The 27,429-nt window shown below is 40.6% G+C and overlaps 1 protein-coding gene across 5 annotated transcripts in view; it reads right to left on the reverse strand.

Moving 5' to 3' along the window:
• Positions 1-27,429, reverse strand: part of TDRD7 (tudor domain containing 7) — an 86,962-nt gene that overhangs the window by 10,601 nt on the left and 48,932 nt on the right. For 3 of the 5 annotated variants that reach the window (XM_057723850.1, XM_057723846.1, XM_057723849.1), the window contains 7 exons: positions 24,451-25,037; positions 20,884-21,070; positions 16,373-16,484; positions 14,437-14,639; positions 13,274-13,408; positions 10,336-10,422; positions 2,035-2,169 (listed from right to left, as the gene is read on the reverse strand). In XM_057723850.1, coding sequence (XP_057579833.1) covers positions 2,035-2,169; positions 10,336-10,422; positions 13,274-13,408; positions 14,437-14,639; positions 16,373-16,484; positions 20,884-21,070; positions 24,451-25,037 — 1,446 coding nt within the window. The remainder of the gene's footprint in view (positions 1-2,034; positions 2,170-10,335; positions 10,423-13,273; positions 13,409-14,436; positions 14,640-16,372; positions 16,485-20,883; positions 21,071-24,450; positions 25,038-27,429) is intronic. The other 2 variants (XM_057723848.1, XM_057723847.1) reach the window with 2 other exon arrangements.

The raw sequence follows: 27,429 nt of genomic DNA on the forward strand, positions 1-27,429 counted from the left end.
ACATACTTCTTACCCTACAATACTTCTGCGTGGCAGGCCAGTGTTGCAATCTCATTTTAAAGATGGTGAAACAGACTCAGAGATACTAACCTGTGTAAGATCACAAAGTCCTGAGGACAGGATTGGGACTTATATCTAGGTCTTCCCTCTAAGCCCAACTTAAAAAAAAAAATGAAGTGTCATTTGGATGAAACCTGTTGTAAAAATCTCTGTGGAGGCTTCCTGCTGAATGAAGCATTTCCTGAGTACCCAGGCACCACATTCACCTTTTGAAGAAGGTTGTAATGAGAATTAAGGAGGGTAAGAAAAACTAAAACCCAATGATACACAAAAGCCTCATTTTCCCTGATGCTTTTTACCTCCCACCATCATTGCACAAGCTTCTGTAGAATGGCTACATCAGGGAGGAAAAGGTAACCCCAGACTCCCTCCAGTCTCATGGAAGCCTTTGAATTGATGGGAGATAATTTTGTGAAAGAGATGAAACTTACTTCCAGGATTCCTAAATTCCTTCTTTCCTCTCTGAGTCCCATCTTCCCTGTGATACCCTCCCCTTCATCCTTGGGGGCTCCAAGCCTCCCAACTGGGCCCCCCGGATGAGGCACCTTTCTGGATGAGGAGGAGGTCACTTAGAGCACAGAGAGCAGACTCTACTACTGTAGGTGTCAGGTGGGCAATGAGGGAGTGAGGTGGGCCAGCTGGGGCCTGCGCACTTGAGAGCACACACCCTACAGAGGACAATGTCACTTCCCAAGCTCCCACAGAGCGCTGTCCCATAAAAGGGACTGCTCAATAGAGTCGTATTTTCTACTTTGTCAAGAGAAGCTAGAAGCAGACAACTAATTCACATTTTAAAACACTATACGAGCCAAGGGCCCAGACCCAACATTCATGGGTCAGCCGTGGCCAAAAGGCCATCTGTTTGCTACTTTGAAACTCTTGGGGAGATGCTGTCAGCCCTAGCTGGTTTTAAAGGTTCCCTCAACTTCACATCTATCAAATAATGAATCCAGATAAGATTAAAAGAAAACATCACAGTGGCTTTTACCAAGAAAGAATACTTGTGTAACTTTCAGAAAGTTAGAAGCAGTGGGACAGATCCCCCTTCCCTTCCAGCCCCGGGGAACCTCTTCTAGGTAAGGCTGGCCCTGGATGAATGTTCTAACAAGGGGTACAGAGGCCAGAGGTGTAATCAAGTGAAAGTAGCACTTAAAGGTCTAACAATTTTCAATATTATGCTGAGCAGCAATAAGAAAAAATGTGATTCTGAAAACTGGCTTCAATTCAAGTTAAACAGCTTCTCTGTGATAGTCATTTTAGGAAAGGCAACAGTGACTGCAGTGACAGAAATGATAAAAGCCATGCTAATTATGGTCAAGTACTTTTTATTCACCGAGATTTGATGCATAACATATCTTCCGGTAGATATAGGTCAAGGGGCCTTTTGAAATTATAGCATGTTGAACAATTTTATTTTCAAAGCATGATGGATTTCTGTACAAAATCCTCTACTTCTCCTAAAGTGGGAAATGGTTCTTAATAATTTTAATTCAAAATAATTCAAATTTCTTATCATCTGAATTTTTATCAAGAGAGGAAGGATAGAGTGAAGTTAATCTCTTCACTAAAATCTATGGAGGAAAGTTTAAATATAAACATGTATCTGAAGAGAATGGTCACCTAATTAAATTAAGAACTCTGGAAGTAAATATTTACATACAATATCCTGAAACTGTGTAGAAGCCAGCACTGGCATCTAACTATTAAAATGGACCCTCTAACTGTACAACATAGCCTGAAGACTCAGCATGCTTGAAAACAAACATTTATCGAACAATATTCTGTAAGTTTGACTGGTCTTATCTAAGCAAAATGTTAACATCTGAAAACCAGCGAGCCACCCCACACTTGGATCACTTCCAATTTTGTTACAAACTCAATCATTATCAAAAACTGAGAGTGCATCGCACAACATGATTATGAATACATTCAAATCCCTTCCAGCCAATCCCCTAGGCTTGTAACATACAGTACCTGAGGTGGTACTGCAATCATTTCTTGGAGAAACCGAGGGGGAATTTCCCTGAGCTCGGACACTTTCACAGATGTCACAGTGCCAGAGTCCAGGAATTGAACATCAAGAGCCCGGCTGCTGTGCACATTCGTGATCTGCAATGAAACAAGTGTTCGCTGATTATTAGCATATCCAAAAGGCCAAAATGTTTCTGTGCGATTACATTTTGTACAACTCTAAACTGCATATAAAAAGCAACGAAAGAAAGAGAAATTAAGGAAACTCTCCCATTCACCATTGCAACCAAAAGAATAAAATACCTAGGAATAAACCTGCCTAAGGAGGCAAAAGATCTGTATGCAGAAAACTTTAAGACATTGATGAAAGAAATCAAAGATGACATAAACAGATGGAGGGATATACCATGTTCCTGGATTGGAAGAATCAACATCGTGAAAATGACTGTACTACCCAAAGCAATTTACAGATTTAATGCAAGCCCTATCAGATTACCAATGGCATTTTTCACAGAACTAGAGCAAGAAATCTTACGATTTGTATGGAAACGCAAAAGACCCCGAATAGCCAAAGCAATCTTGAGAAGGAAAAATGGAGTTGGTGGAATCAGGCTTCCTGACTTCAAACTATACTACAAGGCCATAGTGATCAAGACAGTATGGTACTGGCACAAAAATAGAAAGGAAGATCAATGGAACAGAATAGAGAACTCAGAAGTAAGCCCAAACACATATGGGCACCTAATCTTTGACAAAGGAGGCACGAGTATACAATGGAAAAAAGACAGCCTCTTCAATAAGTGGTGCTGGGAAAATTGGACAGCAACATGTAAAAGAATGAAATTAGAACACTTCCTAACACCATACACAAAAATAAACTCCAAATGGATTAAAGACCTACATATAAGGCCAGACACTATCAAACTCCTAGAGGAAAACATAGGCAGAACACTCTTTGACATACATCAAAGCAACATCCTTTTTGACCCACCTCCTAGAATCATGGAAATAAAATCAAGAATAAACGAATGGGACCTCATGAAACTTAAAAGCTTTTGCACAGCAAAAGAAACCATAAACAAGACTAAAAGGCAACCCTCAGAATGGGAAAAAATAATTGCCTATGAAACAACGGACAAAGGATTAACCTCCAAAATATACAAGCAGCTCATGCAGCTTCATACCAAAAAAGCAAATAACCCAATCCACAAATGGGCAGAAGACCTAAATAGACACTTCTCCAAAGAAGACATACAGATGGCCAACAAACACATGAAAAGATGCTCAACATCACTCATCATCAGAGAAATGCAAGTCAAAGCCACAATGAGGTATCACCTCACACCAATCAGAATGGCCATCATCACAAAGTCTGGAAACAACAAATGTTGGAGAGGGTGTGGAGAAAAGGGAACTCTCCTGCACTGTTGGTGGGACTGTAAGTTGGTACAGCCACTATGGAAAACAATTTGGAGGTTCCTTCAAAAACTACAAATAGAACTACCATATGATCCAGTAATCCCACTACTGGGCATATACCCAAAGAAAACCATAATCCCAAAAGAAACTTGTACCATAATGTTTATTGCAGCACTATTTACAATAGCCAGGACATGGAAGCAACCTAAATGCCCATCAACAAATGAATGGATACAGAAGATGTGGCATATATATACAATGGAATATTACTCAGCTATAAAAAGGGATGAGATGGAGCTATATGTAATGAGGTGGATAGAACTACAATCTGTCATACAGAGTGAAGTAAGTCAGAAAGAGAAGGACAAATATTGTATGCTAACTCACATATACGGAATCTAAAAATGGTACTGATGAACTCAGTGACAAGAACAGGGAAGCAGATACAGGGAATGGACTGGAGAACTCGAGGTATGGGAGGGGGCGGGGGGTGAAGGGGAAACTGAGAAGAAGCGGGAGAGTAGTACAGACATATATATACTACCAACTGTAAAATAGTCAGTGGGAAGTTGTTGTATAACAAAGGGAGTCCAACTCGAGGATGGAAGATGGCTTAGAGGACTGGGGCAGGGAGGGTGGGGGGGAATCGAGGGGGGGGCGTCAAGGAAGGGAGGGAATATGGGGATATGTGTATAAAAACAGTTGATTGAACCTGGGGTACCCCCCAAAAAAAATAAAATAAAAAAAAAAAAAAAAAAAAAAGCAGAAAAAATAAATAAATAAATAAATAAATATATGCTATGGAGCTATGTAAAAAAAAAAAAAAAAAAAGCAACGAAGCCAATCAGTGGTTGATTAAATTTTCTCTTATTTTAAAATGTACTTATTTACCAAATAGGTTCTATTACAGTAGAATTGATTTCAACATCTTGCTGTTAATTCATAAATATAGTAATAATTACTATGTGGTCAATTTTAGGACACTACTGATTATAAAATAATTTGATACAATTATTATATACTGCTGATTATAAAATGCAGTCTGTTCTCCAAAATATTAGAATGTGAAGAAAAAAAAAGAAACTATTGTGTTTTAGAGGAAATAATAGAATTCAGAGACAGAAATTTAGGTAGGTAAAAACCTATATAGTTTTAAAATATAACATGTTTTGGTATCTTATAGCTTAGTCAGAAAGCCCAATGATACTTTGCATCATTTGCCCTAACTAGAAAACTGAACTCAGAAAGTCATAATTCAAACATCAGAAAATTACACACTGAATCAAAGCAATAATTATCTCCCTGTGGTCAAATAGCAACATCACAATATAAGATTTTGGATGCACCTTTAAATGCCCACAATTTCTCATAATATGCCCCTAAAATGCCATTGTGATATTTACCATCGTTAAATATTTACATTGGGCAAATGTAGCCCCACTGGGATGGGTTATCTGGACTGAGATTTCACAACTACAACTGTACTAACTGCCACCTAAGAGTGGTGGTGACTTCAATACGATGACTGTCAAGAATTGGGCCACTCTCAGCTTGGAAGTCAGATCTGTCAAAAGTGGAGCCTTTTTCTACTTCCCCAGAGAATGCTTCATTAATAGCATGCATTTTTTAAATCTCTTAAGACATGATAAACACAATATTTTAAAAATGTATTTATTCAAATACATACTGAACATATATATTGGTATGGATGGTATACGTTTAATGCTTGTTTATATCCAGGCATAACTGGGCTGCAAGGATATACTTCCCCTTCCCAAAGAGCTCCTGGTGCCATGAGAGACGACACAAATACACAACCATACTATAATGTAGTAAAGGTAATAATAAAGTTATGCATGGGGTATTATGAGAACACAGAGGGTGGGTACCTGACCCAGCAGGAAGCAGGTGTTAGGGCAAGCTTTCAGAAGAAGGGAATACCTAGAATTGGTACTTTTCTTTAAAATTTACTTTTTTCTTATGTTAATAAAGTGCCTCCATTGTAGAAAATTTAGTTGCTTAAAAGAATGATATAAAAATTACTTGTAATCTACTGTAGGTTACAATTATCCTTCTAGTCCTTTATCCATGATTCACAAAAAATTAGATTTACAAAAATTACAACATATTTGTAGATACCACTTCATAGTTGGCTGCTTTTCACTCAGTGTCTCAAAACTATTTCATGTTGTTTACCTTCTATGTCATTTTAATATTACTTAAGTCTATCATATAGATACACTGCGACTTATCTAACAAGTTACTTTGGCTGGATAATTTAAATTGCGTAAAGTTTTATTACTTTAAGAAATAATCCCACATGCTGCAACTACTGAAACCCGTGGGCCTAGAGCCCGTGTTCCACAACAAGAGAAGTTATTGCACTGAGAAGCCTGTGCACTGCAGGGAAGAACAGCCCCGCACTCGCCTCAACTAACACCCAATGCAGGGAGGGAGGGAGGGAAAGAGGGAGGGAGGAAGGAAGGAAGGAAGGAAGGAAAGAATCATATTTATTGGACATTTGTATTTCCTTTTTCACAAATAGAAATTTCATAAATTTCAAAAATTTACGTCCTTTCAGAGCTGGACCTTAAATGATGAATGGGAGTAAACCAGGTTAGCAGGAGTCTAGTTAGGGGTTAATCTGGACATTTCAAATAGAGGAGAGAGGATGGGCAAAGGCACACATGTGTTTCTTACGTGTGGGGCCTATAGCATTTTGGTTATGTTAGAGTATAAAGTGGGAGGCAGGGCAAGGCAAGAGATGAGGCTGGGAGACAGGCAAAGGCAAGCTCTAGGAGAGCCAGACGTTACGTCTCCAAGAACTCAGACTTCACTCTGTAGATGAGAAGCCAATGGCAAGCCTTAAGTAGAAGAATGAGATGGTGAGCTTCATAAAATTGTTGGTGGTAAGATGGATGAGGGCTTTGGGATCAGAGAGATTTGGTTTTAAATCTCAGCTCTCCTACTTATTAGCTGAATGACTTGCCTTATCAGTAAGAACGAGGATATTAGGGTTTTGTGAACATGAATTGAGATCAGTCATGTTTAAAACAACAGCATTTAGTGTCATGGAAACAGAAAATCTCATCCTAAACTGGATGTATTATTATTTGCATTTGGGGTTGCACACTCTCAGTGGTACAGAGCTTGACTAGAGGAAGACAGGGGTGAAGGCAGAGAAGCCAGTTGGTGTGGTATTGCAGTGATCCAGGCAAAAACTGACAAAGATGTAATATCAGCAGCATTTGGTGGTTAGTTGCACTGGGGGCTGAGGAAGATGTAGAAGTCAAAAATAACTCAAGGAATAGCCTGAATGGCTGCATGAACGGAGGTACCACTAAAACAGAGATAAGGGAGAAAGGTAAGGATAGGGGAAAATAATTTTGGTTTTAGACATGTAGAATTTAAAGAGTTTGTGAGATGAACAATTAGGCTGGATTTTTGCTCAAATCTGCAGCTCATCAAGGGCTGGAAAACAAATTTGGGAGTCATTAGGCCAAAATGGTACCTGAAACTATGAGATAGGATTACCTAGAAGGATGCAGAGGCCGAGAAGAGTGATGAGCAGGACAGAACTGACACTGACATTTCAGAAGTGGGGATGGAGGGAAGTTTGGATGAAAAATAAGAGAAGGAATCATTAGACTATCATGAGAAAAATTAGGACTTGATAACATGGTAGCTTAGGGAGAAGAGAATTTCAAGTTTCAACACTGTTTGATGCAGCAAAGTGGTCTGATAAGACAAGATCTGGAAGATACTAATTCAACTGCATGATTAAGATGCTGTTCACAAGAACAGGCTCTCTGATGGAGTGTAGGCAGAAGTCAAATGGCAGTGACTGGGGACTGACTGGAAGATGGTGCAGAGTGAATGCAGACCACTTCTACAGGGAAACAGGGAGAGTAATGGCGACTGCACTGAATAAAGTTGGCTGGACATATGGAATAAGTTCAGAATGCATAGGCACTAAATAAGGTTTAGACAAGTTACAATGTCAAGAGCAAATACATAAACACAGGATCTGCTTTTCATTAATTATCTTTCTTTCCTTAACTTGCTATGCATCACTAAGAGAATGAACACTTTTGCTACCTCAAAGGTAGATAATACACAATTTAATAGTAATAAAAATAATACTATATATTTATCTAAAGTATTTGAGCACACACTGGGAAGGTATTTTTGCCAAAAAGGCATAAACTGATCATACACATGGAGAAACTCAAGTTGAAGAACACTCTACAAAATACTGTTATTCTTCAAAAGGCCATAAACAACAAGACTGAGCAATTGTCAAGTTGGAGGAAGCTCAGAAGACATGACAACTAAATACAACTTGGAGCCAAAGCAATCTTGAGAGAGGAAAAGAGAGCTGGAGGAATTAGGCTCCTTGACTTCAGACTATACTACAAAGTTACAGTCACCAAAACAGTATGGTACAGACACAAAAACAGAAATACAGATCTATGAAGAGGATAGAAAGCCCAGAGATAGACCCTATGGTCAATTAACCTGTGTCAAAAGAGGCAAGGCTATACATCGGAGGAAAGACAGTCTCTTCAATAAATGGTCCTGGGAAAACTGGATGGCTACATGTAAAAAAAATCAAATTAGAACATTCTTTAACACCATACACAAAAAGAAACTTAAAATGGATTGAAGATCTAAATGTAAGACTGGAAACCACAAAACTCCTAGAAGAGAACATAGGCATAAATTGTAGCAATATATTTTTTGGATCTGTCTCCTTAGGCAAAGGAAACCAAAGCAAAATAAACAAATGGAACTTCTGTACAGTAAAGGAAACCGTTGACAAAATGAAAAGACAACCCACACAGAATGGGAGAAAATATTTCCAAATGATATGACCGACAAGGGATTAGTCTCCAAAACCTACAAACAGCTCATGTGGCTCAATATCCAAAAACCAAACAATCCAATCAAAAAATGGACAGAAGACCTAAATAGACATTTCTCCAAAGAAGACATATGGATGGTCAAGAGGCACATGAAAAGATGCTCAACATCACTAATTATTAGAGAAATGGAAATCAAAACTACAATGAGATATTTCACACGAGTCAGAATAGCTATCATCAAAATGTCTACAAACAATAAATGCTGGAGAGGGTGTGGAGAAAAGGGAGCCCTCCTACGCTGTTGGTGGGAATGTAAATTGGTACAGCCACTATGGAGAACAGTATGGAGGTTCCTTAAGAAACTAAAAACATAGCTACCATATGTCCCTGTTAACAATTGGAGGTGGTGGTTAAACGGCACATGGGAACTCTCTGAAATATTTTTGCAATTTTCTAAAAGTCTGAAATTATTTCAAAATAAAAGGTTAAAAAAGTGAGTATTTGTGCATTTATATATTATACACTTAACAGCACAGAGCTCTAAAATTCAAATAATGCTGTGTTCTTTTTAACAAGCCATGTTTTGAAGTTTACAGCTAAGCACACAACTCTTAGTCCTATGACCCCAGACCTCGGTTTTCTGAGATACATTCACATTAATTACAATTATTATTTCAAAATTGATGCTTTTATTAAAGTGGCCATGACCAAGATTTACTTAAATAAAGGGAAAAGCAGTACAACTAAGTTATTAAAATGTTGCTATGCACTATTAAACCTCAATAAAGCAATGATTCTTAACTTCTCAGGGTTGGTTTCTTTGAGAATCTTATGAAAATTATGAATACCTTCCCTCCGAAATAAGTAATAAACATAGACACACACACATCTGCATACAACTCTGGGGGATGGGCCCAGGCACCCCCGGTTAGTAGAGGCCTTTGCACCTAGGTTAAGAACCACTGTAACAAAGGGAAAACAGAAAACAAAACAAAACAAAAACAAAAACCCAACAACAACAAAAAAGCCCAGATTTGCAATTTTAGTAACTGGGCAAACTAGATATAAAAATATAAAAAAGAAGAAGAAGAAAAGAAAGAAATAGCAACCACAAAAATCCAAAACCCACCTTTGAAAGACACAGAAATATATGATAAAATGTAACAAACCTCCTTTCAAATTCCTAACTGAGCTTGCAAGAAAATAAAACAATTATTAGGCACTGGAAATAGAGGAGTATGTGAACACTGAAACCCAAGCCATCCTGGGCAGGGGGAAGGGAGGACGCGAGACTCCCCCAAGAAGCCAGAACTCTCAGCTCTCAGAGGGCTACCCCCTCAGGGGAGACGGGGCTCTGGCGGGCAATTAGGCAATGCCTAGTGAAGCTGAAGACACGCATTCCCTATACCCAGAAATTCCATTCCTCTATATGTACCCTGGGAGGTAGGCACAGGAAGGTTGACGGCAGCACTGTTTATAACAAAAAATTTGACACAACCTAAATACCCATTGTCAGGAGACTGGAGTGATAGTGTTAGCATATTCATACACTGTTACACAACAGAGAAAACAGATTACATCACAAACATAATGAATGAGAAAGCATGTTTCAGAAGAATCAATACATTTTATGGTTTACATAAATTTTTTAAACGTTCACTTAGTTATACTTTATTCATGTTTTTACTATAAATATTATACATACTATTCATTTTTACATTTTCATTATCTCTATATTGAAATATACAGATAGTAGAAGTGTGTGTGTGTATACAGACATAAATATAGTATAAAGCAGTGAACAGGAATGAGAAACAGCAAATTCGGCTGGTACCTCCCCCAGGGGTGGGAGTAAAAGAAAGGGCTGCAGACAGGGAGCGTCAACTGTATTGGTCATGTTTTATTTCTTAAACTGGTGACGAGTATGTGGATGCTTATTCCATCTTTTAAAAACCTCGCTTGTATGTCTGAAATATTTCATCTTAAGTTTAAAAAAAAAAAGGCAAGTGACTGATTTTACCTCTACTCGTAACCATTTTCCTTTGCAATGGAAGAGGCAGATTTTCCCACAGAAAGGTAATGAAACGAAGTACTCGGAGGTCATGTGCTGCAAAACAGAAACACATGACACTTTTATTACTCTCAGCAAAGAGCACGTTGCTACACCCTGAGAAAAACACCACTCCAGCACAGGCAGACTGCTTCACCCTTATGTGATCAGACTTCCAGTGAGGCGTACTCTGCAGTGGATGCAGCACACGTACAGAGGTTGTAGGGCTTCTGCCCTGTTTCTCATGTATGTGCTGGCAGCAGCCACCTACTCTCCTTCCTTGTACCTGGCTCATAAATCAGCCCTGTTAAGATGTCGAAAAATGTCAGCGTGGAGGTCAGTGTGATTCATCCAGGCTCTGGCAGCTAAACATGAAGTGGGAAGATGAATCCGAAAAAAATCCTGGATGAAAGGGAGGCAGTTAGGTTAGCATCTCCTCTTTTTGTCTTTTAACATTCAGATTTACTACCCAAAGCAATTTACAGATTCAATGCAAGCCCTATCAAGTTACCAACGGCATTTTTCACAGAACTAGAGCAAGAAATCTTACGATTTGTATGGAAATGCAAAAGACCCTGAATAGCCAAAGCAATCTTGAGAAGGAAAAATGGAGTTGGTGGAATCAGGCTTCCTGACTTCAAACTATACTACAAGGCCACAGTGATCAAGACAATATGGTACTGGCACAAAAACAGAAAGAAAGACCAATGGAATAGAATAGAGAACTCAGAGGTAAGCCCAAACACAGATGGGCACCTTATCTTTGACAAAGGAGGCACGAATATACAATGGAAAAAAGACAGCCTCTTCAATAAGTGGTGCTGGGAAAATTGGACAGCTACATGTAAAAGAATGAAGTTAGAACACTTCCTAACACCATACACAAAAATAAACTCCAAATGGATTAAAGACCTACACGTAAGGCCAGACACTATAAAACCCCTAGAGGAAAACATAGGCAGAACACCCTATGACATACATCAAAGCAAGATCCTTTTTGACCCACCTCCTAGAATCATGGAAATAAAATCAAGAATAAACAAATGGGACCTCATGAAACTTAAAAGCTTTTGCACAGCAAAAGAAACCATAAACAAGACTAGAAGGCAACCCTCAGAATGGGAAAATATAGTTGCCTATGAAACAACGGACAAAGGATTAACCTCCAAAATATACAAACAGCTCATGCAGCTTAATACCAAAAAAGCAAATAACCCAATCCACAAATGGGGGGAAGACCTAAATAGACATTTCTCCAAAGAAGACATACAGATGGCCAACAAACACATGAAAAGATGCTCAACATCACTCATCATCAGAGAAATGCAAGTCAAAGCCACAATGAGGTATCACCTCACACCGATCAGAATGGCCATCAACACAAAATCTAGAAACAGCAAATGTTGGAGAGGGTGTGGAGAAAAGGGAACTCTCCTGCACTGTTGGTGGGAATGTAAGTTGGTACAGCCACTATGGAAAACAGTTTGGAGGTTCCTTCAAAAACTACAAATAGAACTACCATATGATCCAGTAATCCCACTGCTGGGCATATACCCAAAGAAAACCATAATCCCAAAGATAAGATCTTAATTCCAAAATGAAAGAAATATTATCAACATAAATATGGGTATCAGTGCCAGTTCAATCTTGTTCTCCTCCTCCTCTGCTGTAGCTTGAAGCTGGGGACCTGCCATCATCTCCTTCCTTCAGAGTGAATGTTTCTACTCTCCCCAAAGGCAATGTCTCCCTCAACCTGCGCTCCCAGGGCACTAAGAACTATCAAGAGTGCTTTTCATCACTACAGATTATAAGCACATGCATGCAAATAAGTAACTAAAGTCACCCTCTGGGTGTCTCAGATTTTTCCAGGACATAACAGCAAATCAAATTTAAGTAATGACCTTGAGATACATCTAAGATATCCATAACAGAGAAAGAGGTAAAGCTATATAGATCTAACGTCTTGATTCTAGGCTGTAGTCTAAATACAAGTTTAATCCAATTCAGCAAATATTTTGGAATACCTATTTTATGTAAGGCACTAGATAACTTACTAAATATCTAAATGAATTAGGTATTTACCAGAACTTGGTGAGGCTCAGTCGCTGCCCTCAGGAAGCCTACACTCTAGCAAAGCAAAGGAATACCCAAATAGCTAAAACAATGCTGCAGACAAGTGCCGTGAGCAATCGGGGCGCTCTGTAGGTCAGAGGGGAGGGTTCACTTCCAGGGTGAGGGGATCAGAGTTAAAGCGGCCTCAGAGTTTAGTCTTTTGGAAACCATGGCATATTGTGGATTACAACTATAATGTCCTAATGGAGGTAAGGAAATCCTTTTAGGACCTTAAAACAAAACCTCTACAGATCCCGATTCAGAAAATAATACTAGAATTAAAGGTTAAAGAGATTATTAATAAATGTGAACTGCAGAACCACATTTGCCAAGGCGTGGGTTCTCTCAGGGACCATAAAAAGCTGGGGAGGGAAGCCTTGGGAGTTTTATTCTCCTTCTAAATTCCACGGTTCTGCCTTTGTCCAGGCAGAGGAGCCAGCTGCTCGAGCAGACAGTCACAGGCAGCCGCACTGTAGGCTCATCAGCTGCACCTCGTGAATAACACATCTGCCAGCTGTTGAGCACCCTCTGTGTGCCAGGGCCTGTGCTAAGCAGCCTTGTGACTAGTCCTCGCAACCAGCCTGTGGGTACTCTCGATTATCACCCTCATTTTGCCACGCAGAAACCCGCGGGGGTTTTTGTTTCCGTTTCAAATTCTTAAGTCTGGGACTCTCACCCTCTATTTTAGAGATTCTACCTTAAAATATACAAAACTTACTACAGGTGTACAATTTAGTGACTACTCTTGTTTGCAATGTTAGGACTCATCTTAGAGGCGGTTGCTGCTCGGCCATACCTTACAATGGAAGTATTCCTCTATCTTATGCAGGAGGTCGTTGAGCTTGTTCAGACCCTTACAAGGTACCTGGCAGTAGAGTGTGCCGTCAGAGCAAATATTAGTCACTCGGACATTTGTGTACATGGCATCAACCTGGAACAAAGGACACATCAAGGATGTGAGAACAGAGCGCAGCTCTTACCTACCTAAGCGGATCTGCCTAAATAGCTCGCTCAAAGTCTCTGCATCTTACAATCTTCTAAGCAATTTGGAGGACAGATAGGATAGAATGAATTTCATAATGTAAATGTGAAAAACTAGTTTGGATACCTTTCTTTCCAAAAGGAATATCCAGTATCATTTGTATTAGGCATAGAGTAGACATTTTGCATACATTATATTATTACCACTTTCCACTGTTTAAAAGGCTAAGAATATCTTTAGATCTGGTTTAACTCTGGTTTATCTTCTCCCCATTAATTTACAAAAAGAATTATTATATAAAACATATTGCTGCAACATTAATAGAAATGAAGATAAAAAACCCTCACAAAATCAATCCCATTATCAGTCTACTTTCTAATCTATGTCCATGGGCCACAAGAATTTTTAGTACCTTTTCAAAATTACAATCACAGTAAAGGTTTAATTTTAGCCATTTTTAGTCAAATCATAATATAAAGGCAATTTACTGTTGTTCTACTTATTAAAACATATTTTTCCAATGTTGCTAATGAAGTCTTTAAAATGATCATTTTTAACATCTCATCCTATTCTTTAAGTGGCTGATCTATAATTTATTTAAAGGTGTCCTTTCCTGCAGACATCTATGTTCTTTACATTTAAAAAACATTAAAGCTAGCCATTTAATGAGCATCTTCACTGATCTAATTTTCCCTTCATCTGATTTATCCTCCCTTATTATCTTTGCAAAATAATTTCACATAAAATGAATATATGCTCATTATAGAAACTGGAAAATAAAACAAAAATCCAATTCTTAATAATTACTATTTATGTTTTGGCATTGGTCCCCCCCCTTAGCTCCCCTCCTCCCTTTTTTTCTTAATACATGTGTAATCTGTCTCTATCTAGTGTTAGCCTAAAATGCACAACATTCTGTTCTGGTGAATTTCTTTCCCACAATACACATGAATAGACAACAGTGGTCACAGGGGTACCTGAAGGTGAACCTCCAGTGACTTGTCACATATGGCCTTTAAGCAGGTGGTGTTGATGTTGATGTCATCTTCCCCTGAGGTGTCATACAGAACGACAAGTGGAATATCAGCTTTTTCAAGTATTTCTACTGCAAAGATCTTTCCACAAGTTAGAGACTCAACCACCTTCACTAAATCAGGATCATCACTTAGAACTTCCAACCCTGAAAAATATTGAATATTTAAATTTCTACTTAATTAGAAGAATCATTTTAAGATGCATAGATTGATTGTGTTTGTCTTGGCTACTTATTACAATTATGAATCTACTACAAAATTCTTAGCTTTTACACGGAAGCTTTGTTTTACAATCTTCTTTATAGTATCCACCCTTATGTTTAAAAATATTTATTATAATGTGCATGCCCTTTTGAATGATTACACGAGGGCGGGCAATCTTGAAACAAGAAGAAAAGTTGCTGATCAATCTGAATTTCTACCTTTGGAGAAACAGCCTTCACTTTATTTACAAACACATATTTAAAACAAAAAGACTGATACATATAAGAAGTTATCAACCAATTATGTCTGCCAGCCATGTATTTGTAACACTCTTCCTAAAAATATACCCTTGGTTTTTCCATTTTTTAATTAAATATACACAGTTATTTCTTTCATGAATATGCACTTACCGAAAATTTAGACAATCTCCCCCCACCCTCCGTCATTCTTTCTTTTTAAGTACACCATGATGGCCCTGAGGATACCAAAGAACTTTCCTGATTTATGAAAGAAAGATTAAATACTGTTTAATGTAACACAGGTATTAGGTGAATTCTATTGCAGTCTACTTATTCTTTAAATTCTTGGAAAATTATAATTTCATATATCATAATATGACAACTCTAAGTTAATCTATTAAACTAATTAAACTAGGGCATCGTTTCCCTAATGGTACTTCAATGTCTATTTCTATATTTTTCCCCTTTAAATCCATAAGCAAAAAGTTCACAAACTCCCTCTGACTTATCTTTCTCTTGTTCTTATTCTGTTTTCCAGACACATAACTCTATAGCTTTTATCAAACCTTTCATTTTAGCATCCTAAATCTTTTCCTATGCTCTTGATATGTTCTTTTCAAAACTAACTCCCACAGGTTTGTAACAGGATTTTTAAATTACTCGAGGTTTATCTCATAGAGAGAGCCAAAGCCAGTTCCTCTGACATAAAGACTTATCCTGCTGGGAAGGAGGTATTTCTTCACAGGTCTAATTTTCATGAAAACAATTCTGATCATTTTCTGAATCTAGCGCTGGCTCTCATGCATGATGCATACATATTCCAATGTCCTTCCTCATCATTAACGTGTGTCCACCATACTTCCAGGTCATTCCTACACGTCACTCCCACACATGTGCAGTTCTCTACGCTTCCTTGAGGAGGAAAGAAAAGAACAGTGATACGTGACAGTGCCAGAGACTGCACGCGGCCTACAGCCGGACTAGTGCTAGGGTGCAGGAGGGGGTGCTCCCTGGTAGCAAGCAGCACCCACCCAGGCCATCTCAGTGGGAAGGAAGCTCGGGATGACTTCACAACAGGCTGACAACATGATTTACACTGACCAAATCCCAGGACACAGGGCCTCGAGCAGCTGTTACTGGGCCCTTAGGACAACAGCAACCAAACCCTCTCACACCTCCAACAGGCTTTGTAATAATAAAATTAAATGTGCTACGTGTTATACATAATGTAACAAAAAATATAATAAAAACCTAACATTTTTATAATAATTACATCTTACAGAAAGAACATTAAACACAAATTTATTTATACCTTTCAAGAAATAACACATTTTAACACCTTGAGATACTTAGCATGTTTTAAGATTTAACCACCCCAAAATACAGTGGTAATATGTATCAAAGTGGAGAGCACTATAAAAAAAAGTTCCTTTTACCTGCGAGCTTACACTTTGTAGCTTGGAATGAGAGTGAACAGAACTTCGGGTTCAATTTGTATGCTTTGCTCTTTTCAACATTTTCACTAAAACCATAGTCAACATAGCATACCTAATGATAACAGAAATAACATTTAGATTCAAATAAAATTCTTTATCCTCACTTCTCAAAAAATCACTTGATACATTTAATTGGCTTCATTTCACCCCATAATCAGCATGTGAAGTGGCACCACTGCCTGAAAAATGCCAGGGAATGTGCCCCTGACGTAGCCCAGAAGAGGAACTCTGGGAATGGGACCAGGGTTCCAGGGCTCCTGACTTCCAGGCCCCGCTCCTCTGCTGTGCCTCTGCCAACAGGGAGAAGAGGGAAGACTGCTGAACTCCCATGCCTTTTGTTGTCAGCTTCACAGCAGCACAGGTATCTGGTCTGCCAGACCTGACTGCTACCACCCTTTCCTTACTACTGTAATGCCTACATAGCCATCATCTTTCTTGATTTACACACCTCCACTAAGGATATGCTTCCCTAGGCAGCAGTACCTGTTTCTAGAGGAGGCATCACACTGGTGGTATTTATCAGATTCTAAATTCCCAAAGCAGCACTTGTGATGGCCTGCTCTCAGTTGCTATGCTTCCAGGGACCTAGATGCTTTCTGTCAATGACAACAATGATATCATGGCTGGATAACATGGAATTCTACACTGTAAAGGTAGATAATTCTGGGTTTGTTGGGGGCTGTGAAGCTGGGTTAGGCCTTCATCCAGCTCAGCAAAAGGTCCCAAGTGTGCTGGACAGAGTTCTGAGTTTATAGGAATTTGCATGACACTTCCTCACCACCAGCACAGATCACTGAGAGCCTGGACATTATTCTTAGTGTATTAATAAAACCTTCAGTTGAAAAGGACTATATAACCAAAGCCTTTTCCTTTTTGGAGAAAAATTAAATGTAGAGACATTAAACTGTGGTTTAGAATGATAACTAGGAATTGGAGGGAAAGTGCTGAAAACTTAGTATGCTTCTCTAATTAAAGCAGGTGATGGTTATTACAAAAACAAAACAAATCAACAAAAAGGCAGGGCAAAGGCATGGCAAAGAAACACCAAGTAATACAGAGTTTTACTTTCTGTAGTAAAATAAAGTCCACAGCTTCTGACTACCAAGATTCTGGTACTAAGTATACAAAACAAAAATTCTCCCCATCAGAGAATCTAAGGAAGGAAATAGATGACTAACACCTTTCCCTGACCACCTGGTAACTGGGTCTGTGGGCTGTATACCCCACGTTGGGAACAATCATCTCTCAGCGTGCGTGTCTTGACTCAGTGCTCCCTGAGGCCTCGATCCCTGGCAGGGTCCCCACTCTGCAGCCAGCCACCTCTCCAAACCCAAATTAGCACCTGCATCTCCTTCCCAAAGACCTCAGGATTCACGCAGCTTTCGTTTCCTTTAATAGCTAATACCACCCACAGCTTGGATTCTGCTCTTCCTGGGCCTAAAATGGAGACAGCATGGTCTGAGAGTAGGACATAATATCAGCACATGAAATCATGATTCCTGGGCAATTCACAATGTACTCCTAGCACCAAGAGACTAACGAATACTGCTCTAAAATCTTCAAAGGGTTTCTGTAATGTCTGGAGCTTGTTTTCTTTTCTTTCTTTCTTCTCTTGAATCATGATACCATGTATTTGTATGTCCGCTGCAGCTCATAAAACATTTGCCCATGGGCTGTCCAGCTGGACTCTCACCACCTGCTGCCCTGTGCCCTTTGGCCCCGGGATCAGCACAAGCAGGCTCCTAATCCTGGCATCGGGCCCCAGCTCATTCCTGGCTCTCTGGCTCCCTCAAGTGGCCACAGATCTCACAGCACCACCTGAGTAATAACCAGCAGACACCCCTGGGATGCAGGTCTGGGCCAGGCTAAACTGGCACCAGTGTGAGGGCTGACCACATGTTCTTGTTTCTCATACGCACTAAGATCTGTGGAAAGCCACGAGCGAACTGGTATTTGCCATCAGGCATAGTAACATTCAAGAGAAACAAGACTTGCTACGTAGCTGGGGTTTTTCCTTATAAAGGGTAAAATTCAACTCTGTCCAGTTCATGGGGATATGGGAACAAGATCAGGCCAGGACTGCCACAACTACTGCTGTCTTAAGAGCTTACTACCATACAACATACCAAGCCGCCCCTTTTATTCCTGACGCCAGCCCACAGCTCTCGGCAGCAACGACGCAGCCGGCTGCTTCCTCCTTTGTGAGGCACTTTCCTGTGACACTGTCTTCTTGGTTTTCCTCCTTCTTTGGCCATTCTGACAGTCCTCTTTGCTCCTCTCATGCCCACCATCTAAATGCTGACTGTTTCATAGCCTGGTTCTGGGTCCTCTTCTCTGCTCTATGGGTGACTCTTCCTCTAGGTCAGGGGTCCCCAACCCCGGGGGCCGCGGACTGCTACCCGTCTGCAGCCTCTTAGGAACCGGGCCACACAGCATGAGGTGAGCGGCGGGCGAGTGAACAAAACTTCACCCGCTGCTCCCCATCATGGGCATTACCACCTGAACGATTCCCCCTGCCCCTGCCCCCACCCTGTCTGTGGAGAAATTGTTTTCCGAGAAACCGGTCCCTGGGCCCAAAAAGGTTGGGGACCGCTGCTCTAGGTGATCTGACCCAGTTCTACGGCTTCAAGTAGCACCTATACGCTGATGCCTCCCAACCTGCTACATCTCTGGTCCTGACTTCTCCCTGAGCGCCAGGCTTGTCCAGGTGAAATCCGATAGCTTTTCTCAAATCTAACAGGTCCTGTGAAATACAATGGTTCGTCTCCCTGATCTTTCCCAATTTCAATAAATGGCACCACTATCCACCCAGCTGCTCAAGTCCCAAACCCAGCAGCAGTCCTGAATCTTCTCCTTTCTTCTCTTCCACATCCAATGAATTAGTGTCCTGTCAGTTCTACTTCCAAATATATCCTGAGTCTGTCCTGAATCCTATGACCTCCAGCTCCACTGTTTCTACCCTATTTCAGGTTACAAGTTGCTGGCCACTGCAATAGCCAACTAACTGGTCTCACTTTCCTTCTCTGCCCTACGACAATCCATGCCCCACACAGGCACTGGATCAGTCTTTGAAGCAAATAAACCAGATCACATCTCCCTGCTTATCCCTTCCTTCACAGTTATGGTCTATCACAGCACCCTGGTTATTTCCTGCACTGCTCTTAAATTGTCTCATGTATTTATTGTACACTTGTTCGTTATCTGTCTTTTTTTTACTAGCATATAAACTTCTTGACAATAAGGACTTGTAAGTCTTGTCTCCTGCCCTAGGACAGTGGAAAAAAAAGAATGAAAAGTGTAACAGGTAGATAATATCATGATGACCGTGTCTGATTTTATAGGTAAGGAATCAGAGAAGTTAAATAACTTTCCCAAGGCCACACAGCTAGAAGTGGCAGAGCTGGGACTCAAACTCAGGTCTAACTGACTTCAGAGCTTAAGCTCCCAAAGTAGAGGTAAGGAAGGAAGGGAGGCCAAAGTAATTTTTGCCCTACAGATCTCAGACTGGGAGGTATCTTTGTGGAGTATTCGTAGTATTTATTATAAACACTGATGCACTGTTAACATGTCATCAGGCTTTGTATGGTTCTTCTCTTCACACGCAATCCCTGTGCCTTCAAATAGCTAAAGCTGTGTTGAACTTCCTAAGGGCAGGGAAACGGTCAGCAAGTAGACTGAAGTCTAGCTAGGAACGTCTGGGGCAGTTACCGCCTGCTGACTAGAGGCTCCTCAAGTTTCTCACTGAGCACAAAGCAGTGGCGGGGCCACACTGACTGGGGTCCTGACTACCTGGACTTCCCGCCCCCTGCAGTGCTGAGGGTTCGGAGATGTGCTAACCCCACTCGCAAAATTTATACAAAACCGTGCCTTGGTGAGCAAGGCCTAGTTCTGGGTCTCTGAGCTGAAGGAAAGAAGAGGCAATGGGGTGTCGGGCTGATCACCATGAACGTGGTCAAGTGTGGAAGTGTTGGAGCCTCTGATGGAAGAGACTGTGAATGAGCCCTCTGACCTTTCCAAGATGACCGAGAGAGCAAGACGTGGGGCATGGGGTCTTATCTGGGGCTCTCCTCAGCTGGCTGTGCAAGAGGGGAGAGAAGAATGCCATTGCCTCTAATCTGTATGGTTTCTCTTACTCCAAAGTACTGACCTTGATAAGAAGCCCATAGAGCTCCAATCAGTATTCATTACATAAACTTGGGGAATAGGAATAGAGGTTTTTTTCCTGGTTATATCATGGGCTATGGGACTCCAGTGGAGAAGTTTTTTTCTCTTTTTAAAACTAAAACTCTAAGATAATATAACTACCACTGACTTAAAAGTTGACAGGGATAATCTTTTACGGATATTATCTTTTCAACTTCTGAAGAAAACTAAATACAGTTAGAGAGGACACAATATTAGAAACAACATTTTCATTTGAAAAATAATGTACTTGTGTTTATAATGCTTGCCTTTATTTTGCTCCCTTCTGTTGAGATGACTTGTGCCCGTAACCAAGCATCCTCCTCAGCATTCACAGCCAGCAACTGACCAATCTGCACCGTCTGGACTGGTGTGATCTTAGAGTTCTTACCATAATACTCCTTCATCTCATCTTCCATTAGTTCCTGAGCAGCAGAATAGTCTTTACCCACATACCTGAATTAAAGGAAGAGAACACAAATGAAGCAACCTGGAAAAAGGAAAGCTATAGGAATTCATTAATATTACTCTGTTTTCCTACTGTCATCTTTGGTTCCAGGCTCAGACTTGCTTATAACAACAGGGAGGAGAACGTGGATTTAGTAAACATTTGTATCTTGAAAAAGGAGAATATAATACTGTGGAGCTCACAAAATAAGACCAAGGTCCAACACACCACACAACAGAGCACATGCTCAACATCAATCCGGAGAACCAGAGGACAGAACAGTAAGCCGTCAGGGAGGACCGGGCGGAGCAAAGACTCAAGGGAATAGAAGAGAGGAAGTGGAAAGGAAGACACCAGCGGAGGCCAGATGAGCAAGAGTCAACCTGAGGTTCTGACTCAGGCTGATGGAGATCTGTGTAGATTACTGAGAGAAGAATCTAGTTTGTATAGCTCTGCCTTAACTAAAGCTGGGTCTGAACACGTCTCAAGCTCTGAAAACCAATGAAATTTGACTTCTAGAGAAAAACAAAGCCTTGAAACCAATAAATACAAACATGTGACAACCCATCCCTCCAACTTACTGAACAAATTTGAATAAATTACAAGATGATGCTGAGTTCTGATGACCTTAAAGAGAGGATGTGTTCTAGATATAGATAAATGCCTCTTTGAGTTGTATGCTTTTTAAGTTTTTTTCCACGATACTCTTCTATTCCCCTTCTACAATTTTCTGCTGTTGACAATTGCAATCACCTTGTTATCATGTTATCAAAACATACTGTTTTGCTTTCTGCCATAAATAGGCTGTTGTTTCCTTGGCCTTTAGTCCTGAGAAAACTCCAACAAAGGCCTCCTTCCAGGATGGAAAACCTGGCAAATAAAGTGTACCTCCTGTAATAGGAGCTATCTCAGCCATGGGATGAAGCCTTCTGAATTTGAAGGCTATGCTGTACCAGCACCACAATCACCTGGCCAGGGAGATGGGCGATATGCCACAAGAACACTGCTCTTTGAATTGTTCTAGCTTCTACCCAGGGCCCAAGTGGTCCTATATAGCTTTAAAAAACTATTCCTCTAGGAGTGTCTTCCTGTATTCGTGGTAACTATCAGCAGGGCAGAAGACACCATAGTCAACCTACTTGTTACTAGAGGAAAAGAGGCTTTTACAAGCCCTACACAAAATGCAAATAATGCCTCTTTGGGAGGCAATGGTTATTTTAAAACCAAATATGACATGCATATTATTCACTCCAGAAATAGCTGCAAAGCTTTGTCACACTCTATCATTTAAGATGATTGAGCTTTACAAATGTTAAGGTACTGCCTGGAATACAGCTGTATGCTTGGCTCTGGAGTCTCCTAGGAGAACTGCAGCTCTGCCCAAGCGCCCACGTCCCGGGCCCTGGAGTCTCACTGGGTCTCCTGGTAGCACTGCTACAGTACTGGGAGCTCAGCTGGCAGAGGCCTGGGCTGTAGCTCGTGGTTTGGTCGTCTGCATAGCATGGGCTCCTGCCAGGGAGGAGGAAGGTGGTGAGAAGCAGCAGGAGATCTGCAGGCAGCTTCTGCCCTCCGCAGCCACCAGCAGAGAACGATGCTAGCTACATGCCTTGGGTGGGGTAGGGAGGTAATGTGACAGTAGGTATAAAAGTGGGTGGTGGCATGAATGAGGTCATACATTATCTCCAAATTACCTGAGCACATGAACAAAGAATTGTACGTAGGCCAATTTAGGTATGCCACAAATACAAAGTTTTACAAAATTAAGTTTTGAGACTGGAGACAACAGATTCCCATACTTGACCTGAGGGTCCTGCCACAGCACCTCACTGTAACTTTCATGAGTCACAAGCCTACTAGCTTCCAGAGCCTGCTGCCTACCTGGGGAAAGGGGCGGGTGTAGAACAGGGCTCAGCCTGCTGGGATCAGGGTGGTGGGGGGACACCAACGACACTACAGTCAACCTAACGGCAGACATTACCCATTATGCTTGCTGGTTGCAAGCCACCTCCTGAACATGTAGAATGTCAGCTCTGGGATTCTAATTTATACTGAAAAAGGGGATCTAGATAACCTGAGGACCCTGGACCCAATCATCCTAATCATCCTGGAGTAGACTGCAACCCGCCCTACTGAAGTCCAGGAACTGGTCCGGATTCCTGCCAACTCTTGGGAAGGACTTAAGAAATCGCATGATTCATCCAGTCCAGTGCTAGGTGCTTGGTCTCAAAGTGGCACCAATGACTACTGGTAACAGATACCAGAGGATCCTGCCCAGGAAGCAGATTTAGATTTTCTTTATAATGTCAAATGGTAAAAGTTAGCAATGTGCTCCTCAGCACCCTTCCTTTACCTCAATTTATTAGTGACCCACAGTGGAAGCCCTAACACTCAGCAAGCTACTTCTATCTTCAGGCCACACCACATCTCAGAATAAAAGCTCTACACATTTACCACCCCTGTATGAAAAAGACCTCAACAAAGCTTCCATGTGTTCTAGCAGGAACATCCTGAGATACTTGATTCTCACTTCATTATCAGACTTAGTTGGTTCAAATAGAAGAGCTTTAATAGTTTTGCTGTATTCTTTCATTAAGGGACTTCGATTATTTTTTGTGGCCTTTCTTTGGGCCTTCCCAGCTCAGCTTGGGAAGGAGTAAGAGCCCATGCCACAGGGGCATTTTGGCTGAAGGAGCCTGGATTCTGCTCTGCTTCAGCCTTTGCCTGGTCTGTCCAGCCACAGCCACAGCCACACCTTGGGCTGCTGCCGCCAGAGATCCAGCTATACCGGTTCCCAGTCTTTATCTCAAGTCAGAAATGGCAAATAATAGTCTTTCAATATTTTCCATGTATTCTACATTTTCTCCAAAAGTCCACATCAAGTGCCTGGAGGCTGACTGTTTTCTGTAATTCCAGTTACCAACAGCCATTTAGGCAATAATTCCTTCTCCCAGGCAATGATATCAGAAGGTTCAAGAAACCAGGGGGCTAATCTGATGTACTACACTAGGAAGGTGGTGCTTGGCTATTCTGACTTTTAGGAAATGCTATGTAATCCCTGATTAAACAGTATTACCTACCTAGTAGGTGATTGCTTTTTCCATGAACTAGGTATTGCTTCTGGCATATATAGTTACCATTATGTTTTTGACATAGATTTTATTTATGTTCAGACCATATTATCATTCCAATTTTTAAAACTGTTAGAAATCTTTTCCTGCAAAAATAGCTATTTTAAACATTTTACAAATATTAAGGATATATTATTATACTTCATTATAACTCTACAGAACTAAAAATATATTATTCTTTCTCAACCAGCATCCATGTGAAGAATAGCCAAGTAGCAACAGGACACCAGGAGCCTAAAGAATTAGAAAATAAAACTTGCCTGATAACCACTTCATTTGTGTTGTTCAGTTCAACCACCAGTACAGACGGGGACGCCTCAGTTGGAATGATTAATGGAGGAATTGTTACAGTCTCCATAAAGGTATCGGCACTTTCAGCAATGTTTTCTTCTATCTGCAAATATTCTTGTTCAACCATAGACTTGATATCACAATCTCCATGCGCTTGCCCTGTATCCTTCAGGATTTTGTCAGTGGGTGGTGGAAGTTTAGCATAGAGAATGGCCTTCTGGGGATTTCCAGAAATGTAGTCTATGGTGCATACATCGGAAAGAGAAGCAAGATTTTTTAAGGCATCCTCGGGTAATTTCACTTTGTACATGTCCTCAAATGCTTTTGGGAGTGCACTGGCCCAAAGACCACTTGAGTATTTCACCAGAAGTTCCGCAACTTTCACTTTAAAGTCTCTTGGCATAACTGCCGGACACCCTTTAAGTGGTGGTATTTGTTTTGGAGGAGGTAGTGGGGGTAGAGGCACTTTTTCAGTGTTCAGTTCACTTCTCAAAAGCTGCTTTCTCTTAGCTGGATAAAGAAGTAAATCTTGACCACCACTGCAAGGTTTTTCCACCTGAAAATTTTAAATAAAGCAAATGACAGATATTTTAACGGCTATAAACAACCTGAGAACACATTAATGCATTTTAAATTTGAGAGAAACACTTCTCAAATTTATGAAGAGAACACAAAAGTGTACATTTTACTCTTCTCAATCACTAAGACTTAAATACACTGCCTTCACCTGCAAACATGACCATGCACCACATTTCAGAATAAGCAAGGAAATGAAATAGTATGAATTACCCATGTGAAGCATCTGACCTCCAACAACCCTAGGAAATCATGAGAGCTTCTGCCCCGTACACCACACATCTCACCTCGTTCTCTCTGCCAAAGCAACAGCTAACAAAATTGACAGAATACAAGGAAGAATGAAACCATGAAAAGGCATCAGAACTGTCAGGAATAAACCACTGGGAAGAAAGCTAGGAAATATTCAGGCAAAACTGAAGTGCTGTCTCTCTTCTTCCTACAGTATCCTGACAAAACCTTCAGCTTCTCGTTATGTAGAAAAGGTCATTCCGGAGGCAAGGTACACTTTTTCCAACAACCACAGTAGAAAGTTAGCTAAAAGTGTTGTCCCTCTAATGAGCAAGACTTAAAAATGCCCAGCATTTGTATATCATCCAATTTCTACTTTTCTTTTCGTAACATTCCAGAGAGGCAAGGCCTGATGACATCTTCTAATATAAGAGAAGGAGAAGAGAAACATGTGTGGCACCATTTTTCCAAGTTCTAAGCCTTTCCACTTCTAGACCAGGGGTCAGCACACCACAGGCTGTAGCCCAATGCAGCGTGCCACCTGTGTTTGCATAGCCTGTGAGCTAAGAATGATTTTTCTATTTTTAAATGGTTGGAAAAAATGAAAAGAATTACTTTGTGACATGAAAACAATATGAAATTTAGTGTACCTCAACTGTTATTGGCACCCTGCCATGCTCTATGTAGTGTGTATGGCTGCTTTTGCATTACAATGGCAGAGCTGAGTAGTTGTGCCAGACAGGTGACAGTCACATAGCTCTTGGCCTGTAAAACCTAAAATATTTACTACTTGGTCCTTTACAAATAAAAGTTTCTCAACTTCTGATTGGACTGAAGTTAGTATTCATAGCCCTCTGATATGCTTCTGTTTTGTCAGATCCTATTCACCTATTCTTTAGCTGAAATTTAAGACTTTAGGAGGCTAACCAGACCATTAAGGTGATAATACAAGCTTACAAGAAGTACCCCCTTCCTCAAGAAGAAGAGATTAGAGTATGCTGGGTGGGTAGCTGGTCAGTAAAGAACACTGACTTCATTTACTAATTTTCTATATAATGCTTAGGAAGAGAGAACATGAATACCGTTGACCCTTGAACAACACGGGTTTGAACTACACAGGTCCACTTATGTGCAGATTTCTTTCAAGCACTAGAGTACTACACAATCCATGGCTGGTTGAATCTGTGGATGTGGAAGTGTAGATATGGAGGCTGTAAGGTTATACAAGGGTTTCTGACTGCACACAAGGTGGGTGCCCCTAACCTCCACATTGTTCAAGGGTCAACCATATGCATGTATAAAGAAGGTATTATCTTGTTACCAGAGGAGAGCTTTAATAAGTCAAAAGACATAGCCAATTTAATATTAAAGTAGATTCCTTTTAGTCTGACTATATATTCTAGATGATACCTAAGAGGAGAAAGAATGTTAATATACATATAAAATAGGTTTTCCTCCTCGTTCTCTTCTGCCAACGTGTGCTTAAGTTTCGGGAAAGGTCCGTGCCTGGAAAACCTGAAGCATCCATGAAGGTAGAGGAAATCTAGTTCGTGTTTAGCACCTGCAGACATTCCCTGTCATCACTGGTGGGCTCCTGCTGACACCACGTGACACCCTGGATGGTATTTATAGGACAGTCACAATTTGTGTCCTTAATGTTAAGGCTGGACACACAAACATTTGGGACAAGCCTCATTTTGCACACAATGGTTAGCCCACCTCTCTAGAGACTCACGTTTTAAAACCTGGAATAGACAGCCAGTGGGAAGTTGCTGTATAACAAAGGGAGTTCAACTCAAGGATGGATGATGCCTTAGAGGACTGGGACGGGGAGGGTGGGGGGGGAGGCGAGGGAGGGAGGGAATACGGGACTATGTGTATAAAAACATGATTGAACTTGGTGTACCCCCCAAAAATAATAAATAAATAAAAAGAAAACCTGGAATCTTAAAATGCCAATCTTCACTGTGCTTTAAGACACTTAAGATACAAGAACACAGATTGGGTATCCAGAGAAGGTTTGAGAAATATACCGAGAAAATGGAAAAATAAGACAGAATTCTATTTCTACGTGAATTATTTGCTTGTCATACAGAATCCGAGCTAGTGTGATTTTAGATTTAGACCTGGCAGTCCTCCAC

Source organism: Hippopotamus amphibius, chromosome 2 (genome assembly GCF_030028045.1).
Source record: "Hippopotamus amphibius kiboko isolate mHipAmp2 chromosome 2, mHipAmp2.hap2, whole genome shotgun sequence".
Taxonomy (NCBI): domain Eukaryota; kingdom Metazoa; phylum Chordata; class Mammalia; order Artiodactyla; family Hippopotamidae; genus Hippopotamus; species Hippopotamus amphibius.